Source organism: Cherax quadricarinatus, chromosome 2 (genome assembly GCF_038502225.1).
Source record: "Cherax quadricarinatus isolate ZL_2023a chromosome 2, ASM3850222v1, whole genome shotgun sequence".
NCBI classification, from domain to species: Eukaryota; Metazoa; Arthropoda; class Malacostraca; order Decapoda; family Parastacidae; genus Cherax; species Cherax quadricarinatus.
In genome coordinates this window covers 53,108,537-53,133,832 of record NC_091293.1, presented here as the reverse complement: position 1 = coordinate 53,133,832, position 25,296 = coordinate 53,108,537, and the positions used below count along the sequence as shown (strand labels likewise).

Sequence of the window (25,296 nt, the reverse complement as noted above, 5' to 3'; positions counted from 1 at the left end):
GAAATCACATCATCGGAGGGTGTCCAACAAGGAGATCCTCTTGCACCATTTCTCTTTTGTATAGCAGTTAGGGAAATCACAGTCAGCGAGCTAAACATCTGGTTCCTAGATGATGGCACACTAGCAGGTACAAAGGAGTCCCTCCTACATGACCTTACACAGGTAATGACACGGGGACAGGAAATGGGTCTCATCCTGAATCCATCCAAATGTGAAATCATCTCAGTCAGTCAACAAGTGATAAATGCAGTGAGATCAAAACTACCAGGAGCAGCAGTCATTGCCCCCACAAATAGTGTCTTGCTAGGAGCACCTCTGGGAAGCAATGCCATTGACACAATTCTCAGGAAGAAATTGGAAGAGTTAAGGAGAATGGAACAACGAATAGGCAATCTGGACACCCACGATGCCTTGTACCTTCTCACAAAGTGCTTGAGTCTGCCCAGGTTGACATATTTCCTAAGATGTGCACCTTCATATGATAACCCTATACTGCACGAATATGACAGTATTCTGAGGCAGATTTTTACGAAAGTACTTAACCTTACTCTAGAAGATGGGCAGTGGAACCAAGCTACACTTCCAGTCAGACTAGGAGGCATTGGTGTCCGCAAGTCATCACAGATTGCGTTACCTGCTTTTCTGTCCTCGTGTATTGCATCCAGAGAGCTTGTAACAGCGATTCTCCCTGAACATCTTAGGGACAAAATTGGAGTCCAGGACCAAAAATTCATTGACGGAGCAATGATCTGGGATAATCTAACGGGCTCTGAAACCAGACCTGCTCCCCCCAACAACTACAAACAATCGCACTGGGATGGTCCAATAGTGGAAAATATTGCCTCAACAATGCTTCAGAGTGTGTCAGGGAAGGATAGAGCCCGCCTCCTGGCAGTGAGAGCCCCTCATGCTGGGGACTTTCTGTTGGCTGTTCCCAACTCCAGCCTTGGCACACGCCTTGACCCACAGACCATCAGCATTGGTGTTGCCCTTCGACTTGCCGCCCCTATTCTCGCCGAACACAGGTGTATTTGTGGCAGTGAAGCAGCAGACCGATTCGGATACCATGGTCTTGTGTGCCGTAAATCCGAGGGAAAGATTGCAAGACATGAGGAGGTTAATAACATTATCAAGAGGAGCCTCACAACAGCTGGATGCCCAACAGTAAGGGAGCCACCCCAACTATGCAGATCTGATGGCAGGCAGAAGCGTCCAGATGGTATCACCCTTCAAGCCTGGACAGATGGGAAGCAGGTGGTGTGGGACTATACATGTGCATCTACCTTGGCTGATACCTATCTCCAATACACCAGAGAGGAAGGAGGGGCAGCTGCCAGCTTCAGGGAGTTCCAAAAGTCTAGAAAATATGGAGAACTTGCCCATCATTATATGTTTGTTCCCATAGGCTCAGAGACCCTTGGCTCATGGGGAAAGAGTGCATCTAATTTCCTTAAGGAGCTGGGAAAAAGACTCATCAGGGTAACTAGGGATCCCAGGGCAGCTAGTTTTCTGTTCCAGCGGCTCAGTGCGGCTGTTCAAAGGGGTAATGCCTGCTGCATTTTGGGCACACGCCCCAGCTCTGAGGAGCTGGATGAGATTTTCGCCTTATAATCGGTGATACACACGTAACAACATGTACCGTATATGCCACCTTTATATTAACAATGTATCTCTTAAATCTTCTGTGCCATATTATGTAATAAAATATTCCTATTGGTAAAAAAAAAAAATAGTTTAAAAGATGGGGTGGTAGGGGAAGTGGAATATTCAAACGGCTTCTGGAAGAAATCCAAATATTCTTCCTTGAAGCCTTTTTATCCACTTCTCCGAGGCTATGGGTCCCACAATTTACACCAGAGGTGGACCCCTTTATTTTGAATGAAAAAAAAAGATATGTATATATATATATGTATATATACATATATATATATATATATATATATATATATATATATATATATATATATATATATATATATATATATATATATAATATATAATAAATTCTCAAACTGCTTCAGGGAGAACCTTGAGTTTTCCCTGAAGCAAGTTTATTCTTTTCTCTGAGGATGAGGGTCCCTATAACAGTTCCAGAGGTGGTACCTCCCTATATATATATATATATATATATATATATATATATATATATATATATATATATATATATATATATATATATATATATATATATATATATATATATAGTCCGTATGTCAATATGCTTGTCTATCTGTCTATTTTTATAGATACCAGGGTTTTCGAGCATGCATTTTTCCTTAATAATAATAATAATATAATAATAATAATAATAATAATAATAATAATAATAATAATAATAATAATAATAATAAGAATAAGAATAATATGATGATGATGATGATGATGATTACCTTTATTATTATTATTATTATTAATATTATTATTATTATTATTATTATTACTTAAATTATTGCCCTTAGTAACAAATTTAACAAATGCGCTAAACCATGGGCAAAGAAGATATTATTTTTATTATCACACTGGCCGATTCCCACCAAGGCAGGGTGGCCCGAAAAAGAAAAACTTTCACCATCATTCACTCCATCACTGTCTTGCCAGAAGGGTGCTTTACACTACAGTTTTTAAACTGCAACATTAACACCCCTCCTTCAGAGTGCAGGCACTGTACTTCCCATCTCCAGGACTCAAGTCCGGCCTGCCGGTTTCCCTGAATCCCTTCATAAATGTTACTTTGCTCACACTCCAACAGCACGTCAAGTATTAAAAACCATTTGTCTCCATTCACTCCTATCAAACACGCTCATGCATGCCTGCTGGAAGTCCAAGCCCCTCGCACACAAAACCTCCTTTACCCCCTCCCTCCAACCTTTCCTAGGCCGACCCCTACCCCGCCTTCCTTCCACTACAGACTGATACACTCTTGCAGTCATTCTGTTTCGCTCCATTCTCTCTACATGTCCAAACCACCTCAACAACCCTTCCTCAGCCCTCTGGACAACAGTTTTGGTAATCCCGCACCTCCTCCTAACTTCCAAACTACGAATTCTCTGCATTATATTCACACCACACATTGCCCTCAGACATGACATCTCCACTGCCTCCAGCCTTCTCCTCGCTGCAACATTCATCACCCACGCTTCACACCCATATAAGAGCGTTGGTAAAACTATACTCTCATACATTCCCCTCTTTGCCTCCAAGGACAAAGTTCTTTGTCTCCACAGACTCCTAAGTGCACCACTCACTCTTTTTCCCTCATCAATTCTATGATTCACCTCATCTTTCATAGACCCATCCGCTGACACGTCCACTCCCAAATATCTGAATACGTTCACCTCCTCCATACTCTCTCCCTCCAATCTGATATTCAATCTTTCATCACCTAATCTTTTTGTTATCCTCATAACCTTACTCTTTCCTGTATTCACCTTTAATTTTCTTCTTTTGCACACCCTACCAAATTCATCCACCAATCTCTGCAACTTCTCTTCAGAATCTCCCAAGAGCACAGTGTCATCAGCAAAGAGCAGCTGTGACAACTCCCACTTTGTGTGTGATTCTTTATCTTTTAACTCCACGCCTCTTGCCAAGACCCTCGTATTTACTTCTCTTACAACCCCATCTATAAATATATTAAACAACCACGGTGACATCACACATCCTTGTCTAAGGCCTACTTTTACTGGGAAAAAATTTCCCTCTTTCCTACATACTCTAACTTGAGCCTCACTATCCTCGTAAAAACTCTTCACTGCTTTCAGTAACCTACCTCCTACACCATACACTTGCAACATCTGCCACACTGCCCCCCTATCCACCCTGTCATACGCCTTTTCCAAATCCATAAATGCCACAAAGACCTCTTTAGCCTTATGTAAATACTGTTCACTTATATGTTTCACTGTAAACACCTGGTCCACACACCCCCTACCTTTCCTAAAGCCTCCTTGTTCATCTGCTATCCTATTCTCCGTCTTACTCTTAATTCTTTCAATTATAACTCTACCATACACTTTACCAGGTACACTCAAAAGACTTATCCCCCTATAATTTTTGCACTCTCTTTTATCCCCTTTGCCTTTATACAAAGGTATAAAAGAAGATAACATAATATAATGAAACACCTGGTTCGATGGAGTCTCCTGACCGGCCAGGGTTCATACTCACAGACCCGTCAGCCGGCCCAAGGTTATCCACCCCGACAATGGAACCCACACTGCCGCCCGGGTCCGTTACCCCATGCCAACAGAGCCCACCGAATCAGACAGCCGGTCTAGGTCAGCCCACCATGTCACAAGAACCCACCTGGCTGGTCCAGATCTGTTACCCCAAACCAATAGAACCTGGAGGGCTTTGTGGCTCCGGTCACTCACCTTCCCCGCATCGTCGAGGACCTTGGACTCAGTGAGGCTCTGCCCCGTCAGAATCTTGCTCTGCAGGTACATGGCCAGTAAGACGAAGGGAACGAAAGGCATCGAGACCAGACCCAGACGCCAGTCGTAATAAAGGGCCAAGCCTGCCCCGATGCCCAGGGTACTGACGGCCTGAACGATGGTACCCACCCTCGATCCCGTTGCCTACAGCCAAAGAAATAGTGAATAAGAGTTAAATGAGGCTGAAGGAATGAATGATTGGATGGTAGTGGTAATCATCATTATAATAATGATATCCAGTTCCCACAAGTAAACAAGACACATATGCAACAGTTAGATTTACCTGGAGCCGCTTCCGGATGTCACTGCGGTGACATCCAGAAGCGGTGACCTCGATCAGGCCGTAGGCCTGATCCAGGCCTGCTGCCAGCAATCAGGAGGCATGGATCAGGCCTACTGGTTGCTGGCCTGATCGATCAAGCTGTTAGTGCCCAGTTCCTGCAGTCCAAAGTATGCACCACATCCCGGCTGATTAGGAACTGTTTTGACGAGTCAATCGAGTTCCAGTAATGAAGACAGGGGTTTTTGGTAATCCTCCTTATGCATGAAGGGAGGGAGTTGAAAAGTTATGATCCCTTAACATTTATTGAGCTCCCTCTCAGTTTACTCAGCACTCCCCTGCTTTTCATTAGAGGTATCCTGTACCCTCTGCCAAGCTTCTTGTGTTCATAAATATTAATTTCGGTGTGCAGGTTTGGAACCAATCCCTACGGTATCGTCCATGTGTAAATTATGGTGTATTTTTTTTTTACCGACGTTCAAAGGAGAGACTTCAAGTGCTCCCAGCAATTTAGGTGCTTGACTGAGTTTACACAACCTGTGAAGATTCTCTATTCATTTTGTAGTTCAGCAATTTCGCCTGCCTTGGTATACAGCAATATTCCAGCCTATAGAGAACGAGCGATCTGAGCAGTAGAATCATTATCCTGGTAACTCTTGGTCTGAAGGTTCTAATTATCCAATATATCATTTATCCTACAGGCGTGATAATATTATTGTGCTCCTTGATCGTAAGATTTTCTGACATTATCACTCTCATTCCTCTCACATTTGGTTTACCTTTTATTGACTGGTCTGAGTTTGTCTTGCATTCAGATCTTGTTGTTATTTCCTCAATTCTTCCATGACGTAATAATTGAAATTTGTCCTCATAGAACATTGTACCGATATCAGTAGCCCACTGGAAGATCTACTTTACATCAGTTTTTGAGGCTCATTGTATGTTCTATGGATACCACTTTTATACAAATTCTAGAAACGTCTGCAAAGAATTTGTGTCCCAGCTATTTCAGATATGATGATGATGTGCCGTGGGGAAAGAACTTTGCTGCACTGTAGCAGGCAGGAAATAAATGGTATAAAATACCGACACAATGGAAATATAAACACAAATGCAGTATAATGTGATCCTTTATTGACAACGTTTCACCCACACAGTGGGCTTTTTCAAGTCACACACGGATCTACCTGGGGTTGGAAGGTACGAGAGTATTTATAGTCAGAATGTTGAGGTCAGGTGGAGAATGCTGCATCTGATGATCTACCGGGTGGGGTTATAGAGTCTTGGGTAGCTTGGCAGGGGTATTGGACAAGTTGTAGACCTTCTGCAGTGTTCTATGTTCTTATGTGGGATAGCGATGAAGAAGTTTCTTGGCGAGTGGTTCAGCTATGTTATAGAAGCCATTGTTCTGGTTGAAATTGTTGGTTATAGAGATAAGCGATGATTCCAGGATTCTTCTGTATTGAGTGTTGTCTTCTGTGGCTATAAGTCTTGAGTTTCTGTAGTTAATTAAATGGTTGTGTGAATTGCGATGTTGTACACAGGCATTCCTTGTATCGTCAGTCCTGCTTGCATATTGGTGTTCTGAAATGCGTGTTTGGAGGTCTCTTGATGTTTCGCCCACATATAATTTGTTGCAGTCATTACAAGGGATTATGTATACCCCTGCAGAGGATGGAGGCTTGTCCTGTCTACTACTGGTGATGTCCTTGATGGTCGTGGTTGTGGAGGTAGATACTTGGAATGATGTTTTGGCAAAGATGTTGGAAACATGTTTGGCAATGGAGTTGTTGGGGAGGACTATGTATCTCTTCTCGGCAGTGTCTTCTCTGGGTGTGTTGAAGATGTTTAATGCCCGCCGTCTGCAGTCTCTGATGAAGTGACGAGGATAGTGGAGTTTAGAAAATACTTGTTCAATTATAGTGCATTCTTCCTCAAGGAACTCATTGCTGCAGATTCTGAGTGCACGTAGGAAGAAGCCTATAATCACACCACGTTTGGTTTTGGTGTCGTGGTGAGAGTAGAAGTGGAGAAGATCGTTTTGGTTGGTGGGTTTTCGATAGACTTTAAAACGAAGTTCGTGGTCAGCTTTGCAGAGCAGAACATCAAGGAAAGGAAGAGTGTTGTCGACTTCTTCTTCAAGTGTGAACTGGATTGAAGGCTCGACCTGGTTGAGCTTGTCTTGGAGAGCTTGAACGTTGAAGCGTTTAGGAGTTATGAGGAGAATGTCGTCAACATAACGGAGCCAGGTGACAGACGAAGGAATAATGGTGGAGAAACGTTCGGCTTCTAGATGTTCCATGTATAAGTTCGCCAGGACTGCACTGAGTGGCGAACCCATGGGTAGTCCAAAAGTCTGCTGAAAGAGGTGATTTTCGAAGGAGAAACACGTAAAGCCAACACATAGTTCAACAAGGTCGATGAAATCGCTGGCTGGAATGGGAAGATCAAGCGAATCGTCAATTTTCCTGCGCAAGAGATCGATGGCTTGTGTAGTAGGTACTTTGGTGAATAGGGAAGTCACGTCAAGGCTGGAAAGTTTCTTGTTCCTGATGTTGATGTTGCGAATGCGATTGAGAAGATCACCCGAGTGTTTGAGATGTGCTGGACTGATAGTGCCCAAGAGTTTAGAGAGGTGTTTGGCGAGAATTCCTGAGAGCTGGTGGGGAGCACTGCTTATTCCCGAGGATATGGGCCTCAGTGGGATACCAGGCTTGTGAGTCTTTGGCAGGCCGTACGAAACCAAAACAAGACCTCAATTTCATCGCCAAAAACTACAGACACAATGACTCCGACTTCCAAAAAGGCTATCTTCAAGGCATCATCTCAGCAGCCATCTCAACACGCAGCTCCCCAGTCATACCTCGACGTTACATCAATGCACTCAAAGGTTTAGCAGAAGACACGACCATTAGGGTCACCACCGCTGATAAAGGAGGTGGTGTTGTTATCATGAACACTGACGATTACAGGAACAAAATGCTCAATCTACTTAATGACCCAGATACCTACAAACCTCTCACAACTAACCAAGTGGACAACCTTACTAAAACTTTTCTTCAAAGGACTCGCCGCATTCTGAGGGGCTCAGAACAAGGGAAGAAACTTCTGCACACCATGCCCAGCAACCCCAGACCTGCCAGAATGTACGGCCTGCCAAAGACTCACAAGCCTGGTATCCCACTGAGGCCCATATCCTCGGGAATAGGCAGTGCTCCCCACCAGCTCTCAGGAATTCTCGCCAAACACCTCTCTAAACTCTTGGGCACTATCAGTCCAGCACATCTCAAACACTCGGGTGATCTTCTCAATCGCATTCGCAACATCAACATCAGGAACAAGAAACTTTCCAGCCTTGACGTGACTTCCCTATTCACCAAAGTACCTACTACACAAGCCATCGATCTCTTGCGCAGGAAAATTGACGATTCACTTGATCTTCCCATTCCAGCCAGCGATTTCATCGACCTTGTTGAACTATGTGTTGGCTTTACGTGTTTCTCCTTCGAAAATCACCTCTTTCAGCAGACTTTTGGACTACCCATGGGTTCGCCACTCAGTGCAGTCCTGGCGAACTTATACATGGAACATCTAGAAGCCGAACGTTTCTCCACCATTATTCCTTCGTCTGTCACCTGGCTCCGTTATGTTGACGACATTCTCCTCATAACTCCTAAACGCTTCAACGTTCAAGCTCTCCAAGACAAGCTCAACCAGGTCGAGCCTTCAATCCAGTTCACACTTGAAGAAGAAGTCGACAACACTCTTCCTTTCCTTGATGTTCTGCTCTGCAAAGCTGACCACGAACTTCGTTTTAAAGTCTATCGAAAACCCACCAACCAAAACGATCTTCTCCACTTCTACTCTCACCACGACACCAAAACCAAACGTGGTGTGATTATAGGCTTCTTCCTACGTGCACTCAGAATCTGCAGCAATGAGTTCCTTGAGGAAGAATGCACTATAATTGAACAAGTATTTTCTAAACTCCACTATCCTCGTCACTTCATCAGAGACTGCAGACGGCGGGCATTAAACATCTTCAACACACCCAGAGAAGACACTGCCGAGAAGAGATACATAGTCCTCCCCAACAACTCCATTGCCAAACATGTTTCCAACATCTTTGCCAAAACATCATTCCAAGTATCTACCTCCACAACCACGACCATCAAGGACATCACCAGTAGTAGACAGGACAAGCCTCCATCCTCTGCAGGGGTATACATAATCCCTTGTAATGACTGCAACAAATTATATGTGGGCGAAACATCAAGAGACCTCCAAACACGCATTTCAGAACACCAATATGCAAGCAGGACTGACGATACAAGGAATGCCTGTGTACAACATCGCAATTCACACAACCATTTAATTAACTACAGAAACTCAAGACTTATAGCCACAGAAGACAACACTCAATACAGAAGAATCCTGGAATCATCGCTTATCTCTATAACCAACAATTTCAACCAGAACAATGGCTTCTATAACATAGCTGAACCACTCGCCAAGAAACTTCTTCATCGCTATCCCACATAAGAACATAGAACACTGCAGAAGGTCTACAACTTGTCCAATACCCCTGCCAAGCTACCCAAGACTCTATAACCCCACCCGGTAGATCATCAGATGCAGCATTCTCCACCTGACCTCAACATTCTGACTAAAAATACTCTCGTACCTTCCAACCCCAGGTAGATCCGTGTGTGACTTGAAAAAGCCCACTGTGTGGGTGAAACGTTGTCAATAAAGGATCACATTATACTTCATTTGCGTTTATATTTCCACGGAGATATCTGCAGCATTTTGTGTCTCATTCATGAAGAACTAACTCATTTGGGTCATATTTCTCCTTCCTAACGGTTAAGTGTCTGGAGCAACCTTCTAATTCCAGTGAGCTCATCCTCTCGATATACTAAGTCATCATTTATTAAATTAATCATCACAGCATGTTTCAGCAAGCTCACGATTCATTAGCGCTAAGTTAATGTTATTGTTGTTTATGTTAATTTGTTAAACATGCCCACATTTTTGTATATTTTGTTGATTATGACCGGTTGGCATGCATGCCTAAACTTCTGTTTTTATAGACTGAATTTACTATATATGTTACTATAATGTTCTGAACCAGGACTTTATTATTAGTGAATATAAGGTCTAAGGTATAAACTGGCTCCTGGAATTCTTTCTGTTATTACAGTCTTTGCTACATTCATCCGTTTTAGATGTCTTAAAGAGGATTCTTAATTTTCAGAACGTTTCAACTACACGGTTGGCTTTTGCAGTCGAATGCAAAGTTGACTAAATATGAAGACAGCAGAAGCAATGGAGAGGGAAAAATGATGTAATCAGGTTATCAGCCTTGAAGAAATAGTTTCGTTGTGGTCACTCCCTCAGCCTGGAGAGATGTTCAGCTCGATAACCATGAACAATGCTTAGGCCTTACATTATTCAAGACATCGGAAGTGAACTCCTCGCCAAACTGAGGGCCTAAACACCTCAAAACTACTTCAAGGCCGAAGGACTGATCACATCATCTTCAACTCTCTACAGCTTCTGCTGTGTAATTACCTCTGCGTTCGACTGAAGAAGCCTACTAAGAAGGCGAAATGTTTCGGAACCCAAGATACCTAACTGATAGCAATCATGTTAAAGATACCGACGTTACAACTACTAATACTGAAATGACTTCTGCTTTTACTGCTTATACTACCACTACTACTACCACTACTACTACTACTACTACTACTAATACTACTACTACTACTACTACTACTACTACTGACACCACTTGCGTTAACCACTCAAGATGACTGACTGATCATAGACCATCCAGGGCATAGTAGTAGTAAAATTATCATGGGGAGCGCTAAACCTGTAGGGATTAGTAGTAAGAAAAGTAATAATGGAAAATGAAGTAATATTAAAAGTAGTAGTAGCTCTTGAAATAGTATATGCTCTAATTCTACTTTTCTTATTAACTAAACATGTAGGCATGATAATTATCTTTACTTAATTTTTCAAACTGAGGTTTGAGTAAGTACAGAATAGGAAGAGAGCCTTCTGATATATTACTCAAACTTCAACTGCTCAGAGTCAACGTTTTAACTGAGCTAGCAGTATCTTAGCTATGGAATAGACCATCAGGTCTCCAGTATCCATTTAAACCACATACCACAAAAAAATCGTCATCATTCCTTGGCACTCATTGTCAACTGAGCAACTACTACCCTCCCCCCCCAATAATTTTCTACTACAAAACACTATTCTACAAAGTCTACATATACACCCCACTTATACACCATCTACTCACCCCCTGTACAGCAGCAGCGTCCCCAGACAGCCGGGAACATAGCGCACCTACTGAATTGTTGTGGTCATCAAACCAGGCCACCTCCTGCTTGAGCATGGCTTCCAATAGCAGCTTGCGAAGTCGTGAAGTCAGTCTCTCACCAGACAGTGAAAACATGTAGATCTGCCGATGGTCTTACTGCATGATAATAAGTACTTTGAATAGCTTGTGTTATTATTAATATTATTATTACAGGAAGTCCTCACTTAACGTCGTTTCGTTCAACGTCGTTTCGTACGTTGATGAAGAAGATAAATCGATTCCTGGCCAGGAATGGAAAATATGAAAAGATTTTTAAATATCTGGATGGAGAACATGCATCGGCATAACTCTCCATATTCGCTAATGGCCGTACAATTGAAGGCTTTAAGTTCATTTGAAGATCTAAAGAAAAACCAGAGTTCTAGTACTGACATACAAACATACAAATAATAGGAGAGTCTGCAAGTGCTGACAAAGAAGCGGCAGCTGCTTACCGAGCTTTATTATGCCAATTTCCTCCCTTATGGCTGTTTGTATTCGGTTTCTGTGATATGTAACGTATTTCTTATATAATTCTGAAAAAATATGTGATACTTAAAATAATAAAAATGTAAATAAAAGATTAAATGTACGACTTTATAGCGCCCCAGAGCGACATACTCAATTGTCATGGCGTCTTCAGCACTACTGCCCTCCCTCTCAGCTCTCAATTGGCACAGCAACTTTTGTTTGTATCAGTTAGCCTATGGTAAAATTGATTTCGTTATACATCGTTTCGCTTAAAGTCGCAGTTTCCAAGAACCTATCCACGACTTCCTGTATTATTATTATTATTATTATTATTATTATTTTTCTTATTATAATGTTCTATGATTTTACTGTTGTGTATTTGCTTGTAATATTGTAATAAATGAATAATGAATACTGCTCAAAACCTATTTCTGAATCACTTTCATTTCGGGATACAATTTCTGTATATTATCCAAAGCCACTGCAGAAGGTCGACCTTTCGCTCAGTATTGAGCTTCATCAATACCTAACAAATCTCATCTCTGACCGAAAGGTCTTGTAAAGAATGATCTGCATTACTGGTCATTTCACTTGCTTGCCGGCTTGTTGCCTCAGTTACCCTATCAGCTGATGGTAAGAGGAGAGGGAGAGTTGTAGAGGCAACTGGAAACAGTGAGATGCATATACCTGGCCATCAAGACTGCACTAGCTGGTCGGAGAGAGTTTTAAAGACCGTTCAGTAGAAAATCTCTCTTCATATATTTACCTAAGATATTTTATTAAGATATGTTATAATTGAAAGAATTAGAGGTAAGACAGAATGTAGGATTGCGGATGAGCAAGGAGGTTTTAGAGTGGGTAGGGGATGTGTAGATCAGGTGTTTACATTGAAGCATATATGTGAACAGTATTTAGATAAAGATAGGGAAGTTTTTATTGCATTTATGGATTTAGAAAAGGCATATGATAGAGTGGATAGAGGAGCAATGTGGCAGATGTTGCAAGTATATGGAATAGGTGGTAAGTTATTAAATGCTGTAAAGAGTTTTTATGAGGATAGTGAGGCTCAGGTTAGGGTGTGTAGAAGAGAGGGAGACTACTTCCCGGTAAAAGTAGGTCTTAGACAGGGATGTGTAATGTCACCATGGTTGTTTAATATATTTATAGATGGGGTTGTAAAGGAAGTAAATGCTAGGGTGTTTGGGAGAGGGGTGGGATTAAATTAAGGGGAATCAAATTCAAAATGGGAATTGACACAGTTACTTTTTGCTGATGATACTGTGCTTATGGGAGATTCTAAAGAAAAATTGCAAAGGTTAGTGGATGAGTTTGGGAATGTGTGTAAAGGTAGAAAGTTGAAAGTGAACATAGAAAAGAGTAAGGTGATGAGGGTGTCAAATGATTTAGATAAAGAAAAATTGGATATCAAATTGGGGAGGAGGAGTATGGAAGAAGTGAATGTTTTCAGATACTTGGGAGTTGACGTGTCGGCGGATGGATTTATGAAGGATGAGGTTAATCATAGAATTGATGAGGGAAAAAAGGTGAGTGGTGCGTTGAGGTATATGTGGAGTCAAAAAACGTTATCTATGGAGGCAAAGAAGGGAATGTATGAAAGTATAGTAGTACCAACACTCTTATATGGGTGTGAAGCTTGGGTGGTAAATGCAGCAGCGAGGAGACGGTTGGAGGCAGTGGAGATGTCCTGTTTAAGGGCAATGTGTGGTGTAAATATTATGCAGAAAATTCGGAGTGTGGAAATTAGGAGAAGGTGTGGAGTTAATAAAAGTATTAGTCAGAGGGCAGAAGAGGGGTTGTTGAGGTGGTTTGGTCATTTAGAGAGAATGGATCAAAGTAGAATGACATGGAAAGCATATAAATCTATAGGGGAAGGAAGGCGGGGTAGGGGTCGTCCTCGAAAGGGTTGGAGAGATGGGGTAAAGGAGGTTTTGTGGGTAAGGGGCTTGGACTTCCAGCAAGCGTGCGTGAGCGTGTTAGATAGGAGTGAATGGAGACGAATGGTACTTGGGACCTGACGATCTGTTGGAGTGTGAGCAGGGTAATATTTAGTGAAGGGATTCAGGGAAACCGGTTATTTTCATATAGTCGGACTTGAGTCCTGGAAATGGGAAGTACAATGCCTGCACTTTAAAGGAGGGGTTTGGGATATTGGCAGTTTGGAGGGATATGTTGTGTATCTTTATATGTGTATGCTTCTAGACTGTTGTATTCTGAGCACCTCTGCAAAAACAGTGATAATGTGCGAGTGTGGTGAAAGTGTTGAATGATGATGAAAGTATTTTCTTTTTGGGGATTTTCTTTCTTTTTTGGGTCACCCTGCCTCGGTGGGAGACGGCCGACTTGTTGAAAAAAAAAAATGTGCTTATACAGGAATTCTTCCGTTTATAGATTTTTTAGTTAAAAATTAGAATGAGAGAGAGAGAGTACAATACCTGCATGAACATGGCGAAAGCAATAACAGTCCCGAGAACCAGAAACATGAGAGCGTAGTGGTTGGCCTCTCTTCTCGCCTCACTTTCCTCTGCTAGTGACAGAGTCTGTAAACATGCCACAGTAAGTATTATAAAAAGAGCGAAAGAACACTAGTACTTCTGTCGCTTTGCAACTGAGAGAAGTAATTCCAGTTCTAGACAACCTTCGTACTCTAGTATTCCTTAAGTTTCAAGTCCAACACTCTCAAGCGATATAAATCTCCACTCTCAAAAAGCCCAGAAGTTGTATCTCAAATGCTTAAATCGACCCAATAGTTTTAGCTCGACTTCCTCAGCAGGTTCGGAAGCTGTAGCTTAACTCATTCATGAAGCCAAGGAGCTGTAGGTCAGTGCACTAAGAGGTCCAGGTTGACCTCCAGCTTCTACGTCTGTTGAAGGTGGCGAGCTACAATTCCTGGCCCCAATACTTATCTATCTGTATTTACTGAGGTTGAACGCCAGATTTTTGGTCTGATATCTCTTTTGGTATTCAGGTCCAGCTCCTGATTTACTAAAGGCTATGTATCGCACGCTCCTGTCTCCTATATCTCGAACATCACTTGTGTATCAGACGGTTCATTTCTAGTTCCAAAATCGTTTAAAGGTGTTGACCTACAGTTTCCGGACTAATTAATGGTATCGAACTACACTTTCTGAATTTCTTGAGGGTGTTGAGCTACCGCTCTTAGGACTTTTGATGGTATTGAGCTACAGGCCCCAGGCCCATTAAGGAGGGTTTTGAATTAAAGCTTCTGGGCCTCATGCTTACCTCAGGGAATGTTAGAGGAAGCTGGGGTTATCTGAAGCTGGGATGCCTTTCTCTTGTACATGCGAATTATCTAGCATGATACTGCAAAAAATAATCAGCTAAGAACGTCTACATGTCGATAACTTAAAGTTTTGTATGATATTTTTGACATGGTATCAGTACATAACTGCTCAAATAACTGTAGGAAAAACAAGCGTCGAGAATTACATATTGTGTCAAATGCCGCACCACACTGAGTGCCAAGTCTGAGAGATTTCCTATAAACCACACTGTGTTAATAACAGGAATATCACCAGCAGTCTGAATGATCACAGGCAGGGCAGCTATTAGCAAACAAAGATCGAGCCTATACCAGTTATTTTCTTGATGACTCACGAAATGACACGATTGCAGACAAACCATACCATGGCTAACGCGACGGTCTGGAGTTTTGAGACTCTCTGACCGCGGGTTCTATTCCCACCCGTGGTATGGTTTATTTTCTTGATGATTTGCATAATATTTGCACAAAATTATTTTCGAAAACTAATCTGTTCTTAAACTCCCCTTAATGAAAATATTTATTTTTTTAACAATTTCGATTATTCATATGATTTCATCCTGCACCCCCGTGAACGTATTTACCAACCAAATAAACCAAATTTGCAAGAAGTACAGTGACTCATGACTCAGTCGGGCCTAAGACTCACAATCAAAGAACCCAGGTTAACTCCTGTGGGTATTTCCTTAAACTTATAACCCCCTGTTTATCTAGCAGTAAACAATGATAGACTGTCGTAAATTCCATATTGGAAGGTGGAAGTATATTTTAAATAGGGATCGGCTTCGAAATTAGTTACCCCCAAGACATACTGCAAATACAGCCCAATGACTTCTTACCAGCACCATTTTACACATCTCGTCCCACCCAGAATACACTTCAGCAACCATCTTCTTTTCCCGGAATGGATGAAACGGGTTGCGGGAGTAGCGTATCTATCCTGTGATTAGCGAAGGAAGGACCGAGCCTACACAGCTTCCATCACTGCATGCGTTAAATGACCCCTCACGGATTTACTGCTTCACAAAAATGTAATAATAATATTATTCATTTCCTTCCTCCAAACCTACCCCTAACACTTCCCCAAAGAGGATAGCGAAGATAGGGGTGGTGGCGCCCATCATTGCCGAGCAGATGACGCCCAGCAGGATGTATGGCCACTCTGGAAGGTTCATCATAAGGATCTTATACAGAGTGACCTGTCTGTCCTCGTCCTCCTCCACCTCCTGGAATGTCTGAGACAGTAATGGTGAAATATTGAAAATGCTGAATGATAAGTACGGGGCGTTAGCATTTTCATTGAATATATTAATAAAAATAAAAATATATAATAATAATAATAATAATAATAATAATAATAATAATAATAATAATAATAATAATAATAATAATAAATAATGATAATAATAGACACAAAACAAGTGAATGTAGATGCAGAAAAAGAAATTTCAGTAAAACAATGTCTCACGCTATCACAGAAGTCTGCACCAGTCAGTCTCAGTGACAGGACTCACTTCGTCTGTAGAAACCGTGTGCTTGGAGTGTGCAGAAACATCGAACTTGGACGAAGGAGGACAGCGTCTACGAAAAGAGCTCCTAACACTTGGACACCTGGAGGAGGGAGCCTTGGCAGCCAGCTCCTGTATAATCTCCTGGGTGATCTCCGCCACTGAAATCATAGTTTCCAACTCCTCCCTGGGTCTGGTACCCGGGGTTTCATGAGAGCCTGTGTAAGAGGGGATGACTTAGGTCAGGGTGGATCAGTGAGCATTTTTTCGATTTACTGTTTTTTTTTCCTCTCTGTATTTGGTATTCTTCGGTAACATGCTAAAAGATTTGTCAAAACAATCATTTTTTAAGCGAAGTTCACAAGATCAAGTTAACACAATCCTGTGTGATTGATTAAAGGAATTCATGAAGTTTGTGTACAGGTGAGTTCCTCCCTTAAGGACTCTAGCTGGCAATAGGCTTTAAACCGGATTAACTATTCACTTACCTGTTTGAGTGTTCAGATCCCCAGGTGAGAGTTGGGCTGTCACCAGCTTGTAGTAGAGACCCCGCTGTAACATGAGGTCCTCGTGGGTGCCTTCCTCTACCACTCTGCCTTTATCGAAGGCCACTATCTTATCCGCCGTCCTGATGGTGGAGAGGCGGTGAGCTACGATGATGGTGGTGCGGCCCTGGCTGACCTGTGACGATTACAACCCAAGAATTGCAGCTGGCATTTAAAGGAGATTTGCCAAGTTTAGTATGCCTGAGTGCCTCTGTGGGCAATTGAACAACGATGAACAAAGAAACAAATTCCAAGACCTTTCGTGACTTATCGGTTCCTTTCTTAGGAAAGATAGCAAATTTTCAGCAGGTGGTTTATACACGAAAATCAGTGGAACACTTTATATATGAACCAGACTATGTAAGTCATATTAAAGCAAGTCTTATCAAATGTGATATATACCGTAAACATTGTTTAAAACTTTAACAGATTATATTCGAAATGTTCACACTGGCTTTATAAAACCTCACTGTAACATTTTTTTCACTTTTCATACATTTGCATGTAGTCATTTCGTAAGTTTTTAACTGAAGAAAATATGATGAACATTTATTTATGTATAAAAAAAAAAGCATTCGGAAACATATGTGTTATTTTAATCGTAAACCTGGATTTTTTTTCAGTATTTTCTCTGTAAAGTTAAACACAATTTGGACAAAATATGTTGTTCATGTTTCTCTTCAAGGAAGCAGAAGGGAAGGTGGTTGGGAGAGCAAAGGCGCTGGTGAAGCTCTCTTGATCCAAGGCACTGAAGCTACCCTCCTCTTGCTTGATTCAAGCCTTATATTCTCCAGTACCCTAGATGTTGACTCGACTCACGAAATCGTAATGACACGATTGCAAACAAACCATACCACGGGTGAGATTTGAACCCGCGGTCAGAGACTCTCTGACCGCGGGTTCAAATCCCGCCCGTGGTATGGTTTACCCTAGGTGTTGTACGGCACCCTACAGGTCCAGCGCTTTCTCATGAATATGATACTAATAATACACCTAGAAATTACCATTAGTTATTGTGTCATTCTTGCAGTTAGCTAGCGGATGATGGAGCCTACTTATTTCCCACCTATAAGTGACCTACATGATACCGGTGCTCCACATATACTAATGGTTATAATAATTTTTAAACCGGAGGACCGGTAACCCAATGGAAGATCACGGTCAGATAACCATGAGCTGCAGCGGCGTGTCATCATATAACTAAGACCCGCGTCAGGAAACACTTGTCCTGTTTCCTGGCAAACCTGACCTAACCTAACCTGGTGCTCCAGGTAAACGTAATCATACATATTCCGTAGAATTCAGATCAGGTAGCCTTTTAACGTCACCTAGAATTTTATATATAACATTCATGTTAATATCTTTGAATAAAGGAAAAGTTTCAAGAAAAGTTACGTGACATAAGAAACGGTAAATCTGAGTATCCAGAATCATTAACAGATAATTTTTTCAAAATTGTAGGAAACGCGTTTTTAGCATTCTGCAAGACAGAAACACATACATAAAATAACGTAGATGTGGCTAAATGACGTCTGTACTTTCCATTCCTTAGTGTGAAAAATTGTAAATTGTCCCAGCCATGGTACTGTGATTCCTTCTTCTGAAATGTGAAGTTTCTGCTGTATTATGTAAGGAAACGTCACAGCATTATGTAAGTATAAGTCACAATACTATGTAAGTAAAAGTCACAATATTATGTAAGTATAAGTCACAATATTATGTAAGTATAAGTCACAATACTATGTAAGTAAAAGTCACAATATTATGTAAGTATAAGTCACAATATTATGTAAGTATAAGTCACAATATTATGTAAGTATAAGTCACAATATTATGTAAGTATAAGTCACAATATTATGTAAGTATAAGTCACAATATTATGTAAGTATAAGTCACAATATTATGTAAGTATAAGTCACAATATTATGTAAGTATAAGTCACAATATTATGTAAGTATAAGTCACAATATTATGTAAGTATAAGTCACAATATTATGTAAGTGTAAGTCACAATATTATGTAAGTATAAGTCACAATATTATGTAAGTATAAGTCATAATATTATGTAAGTATAAGTCATAATATTACGTAAGTATATCACAATATTATGTAAGTATAAGTCACAATATTATGTAAGTATAAGTCACAATGTTATGTAAGTATAAGTCACAATATTATGTAAGTATAAGTCATAATATTATGTAAGTATAAGTCACAATATTATGTAAGTATAAGTCATAATATTATGTAAGTATAAGTCACAATATTATGCAAGTATAAGTCATAATATTATGTAAGTATATCACAATGTTATGTAAGTATAAGTCACAATATTATGTATGTATAAGTCACAATATTATGTAAGTATAAGTCACAATATTATGTAAGTATAAGTCACAATATTATGTAAGTATAAGTCATAATATTATGTAAGTATAAGTCACAATATTATGTAAGTATAAGTCACAATATTATGTAAGTATAAGTCATAATATTATGTAAGTATAAGTCACAATATTATGTAAGTATAAGTCATAATATTATGTAAGTATAAGTCATAATATTATGTAAGTATAAGTCACAATATTATGTAAGTATAAGTCACAATATTATGTAAGTATAAGTCATAATATTATGTAAGTATAAGTCACAATATTATGTAAGTATAAGTCATAATATTATGTAAGTATAAGTCATAATATTATGTAAGTATAAGTCATAATATTATGTAAGTATAAGTCACAATATTATGTAAGTATAAGTCACAATATTATGTAAGTATAAGTCACAATATTATGTAAGTATAAGTCACAATATTATGTAAGTATAAGTCACAATATTATGTAAGTATAAGTCACAATATTATGTAAGTATAAGTCATAATATTATGTAAGTATAAGTCATAATATTATGTAAGTATAAGTCACAATATTATGTAAGTATAAGTCACAATATTATGTAAGTATAAGTCACAATATTATGTAAGTATAAGTCATAATATTATGTAAGTATAAGTCACAATATTATGTAAGTATAAGTCACAATATTATGTAAGTATAAGTCACAATATTATGTAAGTATAAGTCACAATATTATGTAAGTATAAGTCATAATATTATGTAAGTATAAGTCACAATATTATGTAAGTATAAGTCACAATATTATGTAAGTATAAGTCACAATATTATGTAAGTATAAGTCACAATATTATGTAAGTATAAGTCACAATATTATGTAAGTATAAGTCACAATATTATGTAAGTATAAGTCACAATATTATGTAAGTATAAGTCACAATATTATGTAAGTATAAGTCACAATATTATGTAAGTATAAGTCACAATATTATGTAAGTATAAGTCACAATATTATGTAAGTATAAGTCACAATATTATGTAAGTATAAGTCACAATATTATGTAAGTATAAGTCACAATATTATGTAAGTATAAGTCACAATATTATGTAAGTATAAGTCACAATATTATGTAAGTATAAGTCACAATATTATGTAAGTATAAGTCACAATATTATGTAAGTATAAGTCACAATATTATGTAAGTATAAGTCACAATATTATGTAAGTATAAGTCACAATATTATGTAAGTATAAGTCACAATATTATGTAAGTATAAGTCACAATATTATGTAAGTATAAGTCACAATATTATGTAAGTATAAGTCACAATATTATGTAAGTATAAGTCACAATATTATGTAAGTATAAGTCACAATATTATGTAAGTATAAGTCACAATATTATGTAAGTATAAGTCACAATATTATGTAAGTATAAGTCACAATATTATGTAAGTATAAGTCACAATATTATGTAAGTATAAGTCACAATATTATGTAAGTATAAGTCACAATATTATGTAAGTATAAGTCATAATATTACGTAAGTATATCACAATATTATGTAAGTATAAGTCACAATATTATGTAAGTATAAGTCACAATATTATGTAAGTATAAGTCACAATACCATGCTAGATAAAATCACAATGATTCCAAAGATGGAAGCTTAAAAAGAAGTATTTTTCTGTTTCTTCTGGAGTTAATCAAGTAACATAATGTGATAATGATCGGCCTTTCATTCGCTCGCACCTTGACTCATCATCATAGTGACCTATTATCACCCTGACCCGTCATCACCTTGACCCATCATCACCCTCACCCGCCATCCCCCTGACTCGTCGTCACCCTCACCCGTCATTACCCTGACCCACCATCGCCCTGACCGATTATTACTCAGACCTGTCATCACCCCTGACCCGTCATCACCTCTGACCCGTCATCACCTCTGACCCGCCATCACCCCTGACCCATCATCACCCTGACCCGTCATCACCCTTGACCCGTCATCACCCTGACCCGTCATCACCCTGATTCGTCATCACCTTAACTCGTTATTATCCACCACTCAAGGATCGCACCACACAAGTAAACTCCTGTGTTGTCCATTTTTTTTATTTTCTTGCTTGTGATCATATATATATTTTATCAGGTTTATATAAATAAACCTAGCTAAACCTAAACTAACCTAAAACTAATCTAACTGAACGTATAACCTAAATTTACCTAACCTAACATGAAAAAAACCACTAACGTCACCTAACCTAACAAAAAATAAAGAAAACAGTATTTGAAAGTTTACAAGAAATGTTAAGAAGTTAGCGATGGGAACCTCATAAGAAAATGATGGTGGTAAAATGAGTATCAAGTAGGTTAGTCCACTGACCTTATCCAGCGCTCGCTGCACCAGCGTCTCGCTGTGGTTATCAAGGGCAGCTGTAGCCTCGTCCAACAGTAGCAAGCGAGGCTGTCGCACCAGCGCTCGCGCAATGCCTATCCTCTGTTTCTGACCCCCAGACATCTGGGCTCCACGCTCTCCCACCTGCGTCTCGTATTTCTGGAGAGACAGAAAGCGAAAAGCTAACTCAAAAGTAAATACTACATCCTATTAGCATCTCCTATCACAATAACATACACATACCAGTCCATTCTCACACCAAGACTGATACACAGACCAGTCCATTCTCACACCATGACTGATACACAGACCAGTCCATTCTCACACCATGACTGATACACAGACCAGTCCATTCTCACACCATAACTGATACACAGACCAGTCCATTCTCACACCATGACTGATACACAGACCAGTCCATTCTCACACCATGACTGATACACAGACCAGTCCATTCTTACACCATGACTGATACACAGACCAGTCCATTCTCACACCATGACTGATACACAGACCAGTCCATTCTCACACCAAGACTGATACACAGACCAGTCCATTCTCACACCAAGACTGATACACAGACCAGTCCATTCTCACACCAAGACTGATGCACAGACCAGTCCATTCTCACACCAAGACTGATACACAGACCAGTCCATTCTCACACCATGACTGATACACATACCAGTCCATTCTCACACCAAGACTGATACACAGACCAGTCCATTCTCACACCAAGACTGGTACACATACCAGTCCATTCTCACACCATGACTGATACACAGACCAGTCCATTCTCACTGGTACCATGGCTGATACACATACCAGCCCATTCTCACACCAAGACTGATACACAGACCAGTCCATTCTCACACCAAGACTGATACACAGACCAGTCCATTCTCACACCATGACTGATAGACAGGCCTGTCCATTCTCACACCATGACTGATACACAGACCAGTCCATTCTCACACCAAGACTGATACACAGACCAGTCCATTCTCACACCATGACTGATAGACAGACCAGTACATTCTCACACCATGACTGATACACATGCCAGTCCATTCTCACGCCGTGACTGATAGACTAGTCAATTCTCACACCAAGAATGATACACCAATCCATTCTCACACCATGACTGATACACAGACCAGCCCATTCTCACACCAAGACTGATACACAGACCAGTCCATTCTCACACCATGGATGATACACAAACCAGTCCATTCTCACACGATGGCTGATACACAGACCAGTCCATTCATACACCATGACTGATACACAGACCAGTCCATTCTCACACCATGACTGATACACAGACCAGTCCATTCTCACATCATGACTGATACACAGACCAGCCCATTCTCACACCAAGACTGATACACAGACCAGTCCATTCTCACACCATGGATGATACACAAACCAGTCCATTCTCACACGATGGCTGATACACAGACCAGTCCATTCATACACCATGACTGATACACAGACCAGTCCATTCTCACACCATGACTGATACACAGACCAGTCCATTCTCACACCATGACTGATACACAGACCAGTCCATTCTCACACCATGACTGATACACATATCAGTCCATTCTCACACGATGACTGATACACAGACCAGTCTATTCTCACACCATGGCTAATACACAGACCAGTCCATTCTCACACCAAGAATGATACACCAGTCCACACCAAGAATGATATACACGTCAACCATTCCACGTTACCTATTTTTCCTCGGTCTTTTCGTTGTCAGACGTATCACGTGATGTCTTGTTTTTCCTAATTTGCTTATTGTATGTGACCTAACGTTAGCTAACGCAACCTAACCTAGGAAAGATTTAACAGTCTAAACTAAAATAGAGGAGCCTCATTAATTTTAAAGGGCGTTATAATAACAGAAAACCATCTTTGAGCAAACTTATGTCTGTATATTCTAGGGAAACTTTGCTGAAATTTAAAAAATAAATAAATAAATTTCTCACTTAAAAAAGTGATCAGAAAAATAAATTTACACTTAAGAGTTCATATGCATATCAAATAGAAAAATATAATAAAAACTATGCAGTTTGGTCACAGTGAGAGACAAATTTCCAGCGATTTCACACAGGATATATACATCGAGAGGTATATTATTATCAGCGAATATATTTTCAAGAGTTTATTTTAGTCCCTATTTAAGTGATTAAAGTATTCATTTTTTTGCAGTGAAAAGGACACTTGCGACCTTAATGACCCAACTGTAGTCGATATTCTTTTAAGCCCAATAACCAAATCACAGATCAAGTGGAATTCGAACCCACTGCAGACGAATCCTAAAACTAGCTGATTTGAGTGTTTAACCACTGGTCGGTTAAACAGGAATTAAATAAAAAGAACGTTGAGTATAATTTTTGCTTTTTAAACAGAAGTTTAAGAAACATTGTCAGAAAGGAACCAACAAACGAGCTTAAGGGTACAACAGAACAGACAGGAGCTAGCAAATACATTATCCACTATAAAGAAATGTGTTAAGTTAAACATGTCTGTAGAGAAAGGAACAAGGTCAGTAGGCTGCAAGATGTTGTCTCTGTTAGACTAAGGCGAGGCTATAAGTATCTCTGGTAGTACGACTTGTATGGAAATATCAATGGCTTAAAATGTAAAGTGTATGGACAGAGACAAGGTCATACACTGGAACATTTTATTTTTGAACGCCCAAACATCCAACCTTTCAGAGACACTTTCATACAGACCTTACAGGATATGGCAAAGCACCTAATTGTTAATGATAAGATACCTGAAATCTTAAGGTTGTATTCACATTATGCATCGACCAGATGAAAGAACGGTTGTTACAGAAGAGATTGTAACCCAAGTATGATAATTTTTTTCAGTGGAAATAAGACATCACATTTTTGAGATTGTATTCCATACTATACTGTGTACATTAACTATCTGACGTAATTGTAAAATATGAAATGACTAACATTTCTTTCTAGTGACATAACAATGCTCAGTGGGGACTGATAAAGACCCACCGTGACCGCTATAATCATTGATTTTTGCACTGCCACTCACAGGATGAGCATGGGATGCACAATAAACTAGCCGTTTAGGTGGCACAACTAACTAGTTCATGTGGTCCAGCAGTTAAGCACGCTGGCCTGCGAGTTTCAGGATTCAACTGCCATGGGTTAGAGTCCCATCCGTTCTGTGGCTTGCTAGTAATCCTTTTATTGCGATTTCGTGTACCCCATTAACCATTCAAGCGATTTCAAAAGATTATATGCACCGAGAGGTGTATCGTTCCCAGTGTAAATATTCGAAAGTCTGGTTTAATCCGTATTTTAGAGATTTTAAGTATTCTTGCTTGTGGTGGACAAGTTCCACATGACTCCTAGTGTAGCCGATAGTCTTAAACCCTTTCAAGAAACTAACCAACCAACCAAGCATTTTCGTGATTTTTCTTGGCATTTCCAAGAAACAGAGAATGTGGTTATTCAAAAACTTTCATACCATATCAATTTTTCATTAGACAACGTTTCGTTCAAGACGAAATTTTTTCAAGTCTTTGACTGAAAAGAAGTCGTCTTTAAACAAACATTGTCTGACATGGACTTCCTCCACTG

At 39.8% G+C, this 25,296-nt stretch overlaps 1 protein-coding gene across 1 annotated transcript in view; it reads right to left on the bottom strand.

The window, feature by feature from the left end:
* Nucleotides 1-25,296, bottom strand: part of LOC128684142 (ATP-dependent translocase ABCB1-like) — a 214,921-nt gene that overhangs the window by 84,292 nt on the left and 105,333 nt on the right. The window contains exons 14-20 of the mRNA XM_070089690.1: nucleotides 21,659-21,829; nucleotides 16,858-17,050; nucleotides 16,376-16,587; nucleotides 15,932-16,096; nucleotides 14,014-14,118; nucleotides 11,030-11,191; nucleotides 4,374-4,577 (exon numbers count right to left, since the gene is read on the bottom strand). Coding sequence (XP_069945791.1) covers nucleotides 4,374-4,577; nucleotides 11,030-11,191; nucleotides 14,014-14,118; nucleotides 15,932-16,096; nucleotides 16,376-16,587; nucleotides 16,858-17,050; nucleotides 21,659-21,829 — 1,212 coding nt within the window. The remainder of the gene's footprint in view (nucleotides 1-4,373; nucleotides 4,578-11,029; nucleotides 11,192-14,013; nucleotides 14,119-15,931; nucleotides 16,097-16,375; nucleotides 16,588-16,857; nucleotides 17,051-21,658; nucleotides 21,830-25,296) is intronic.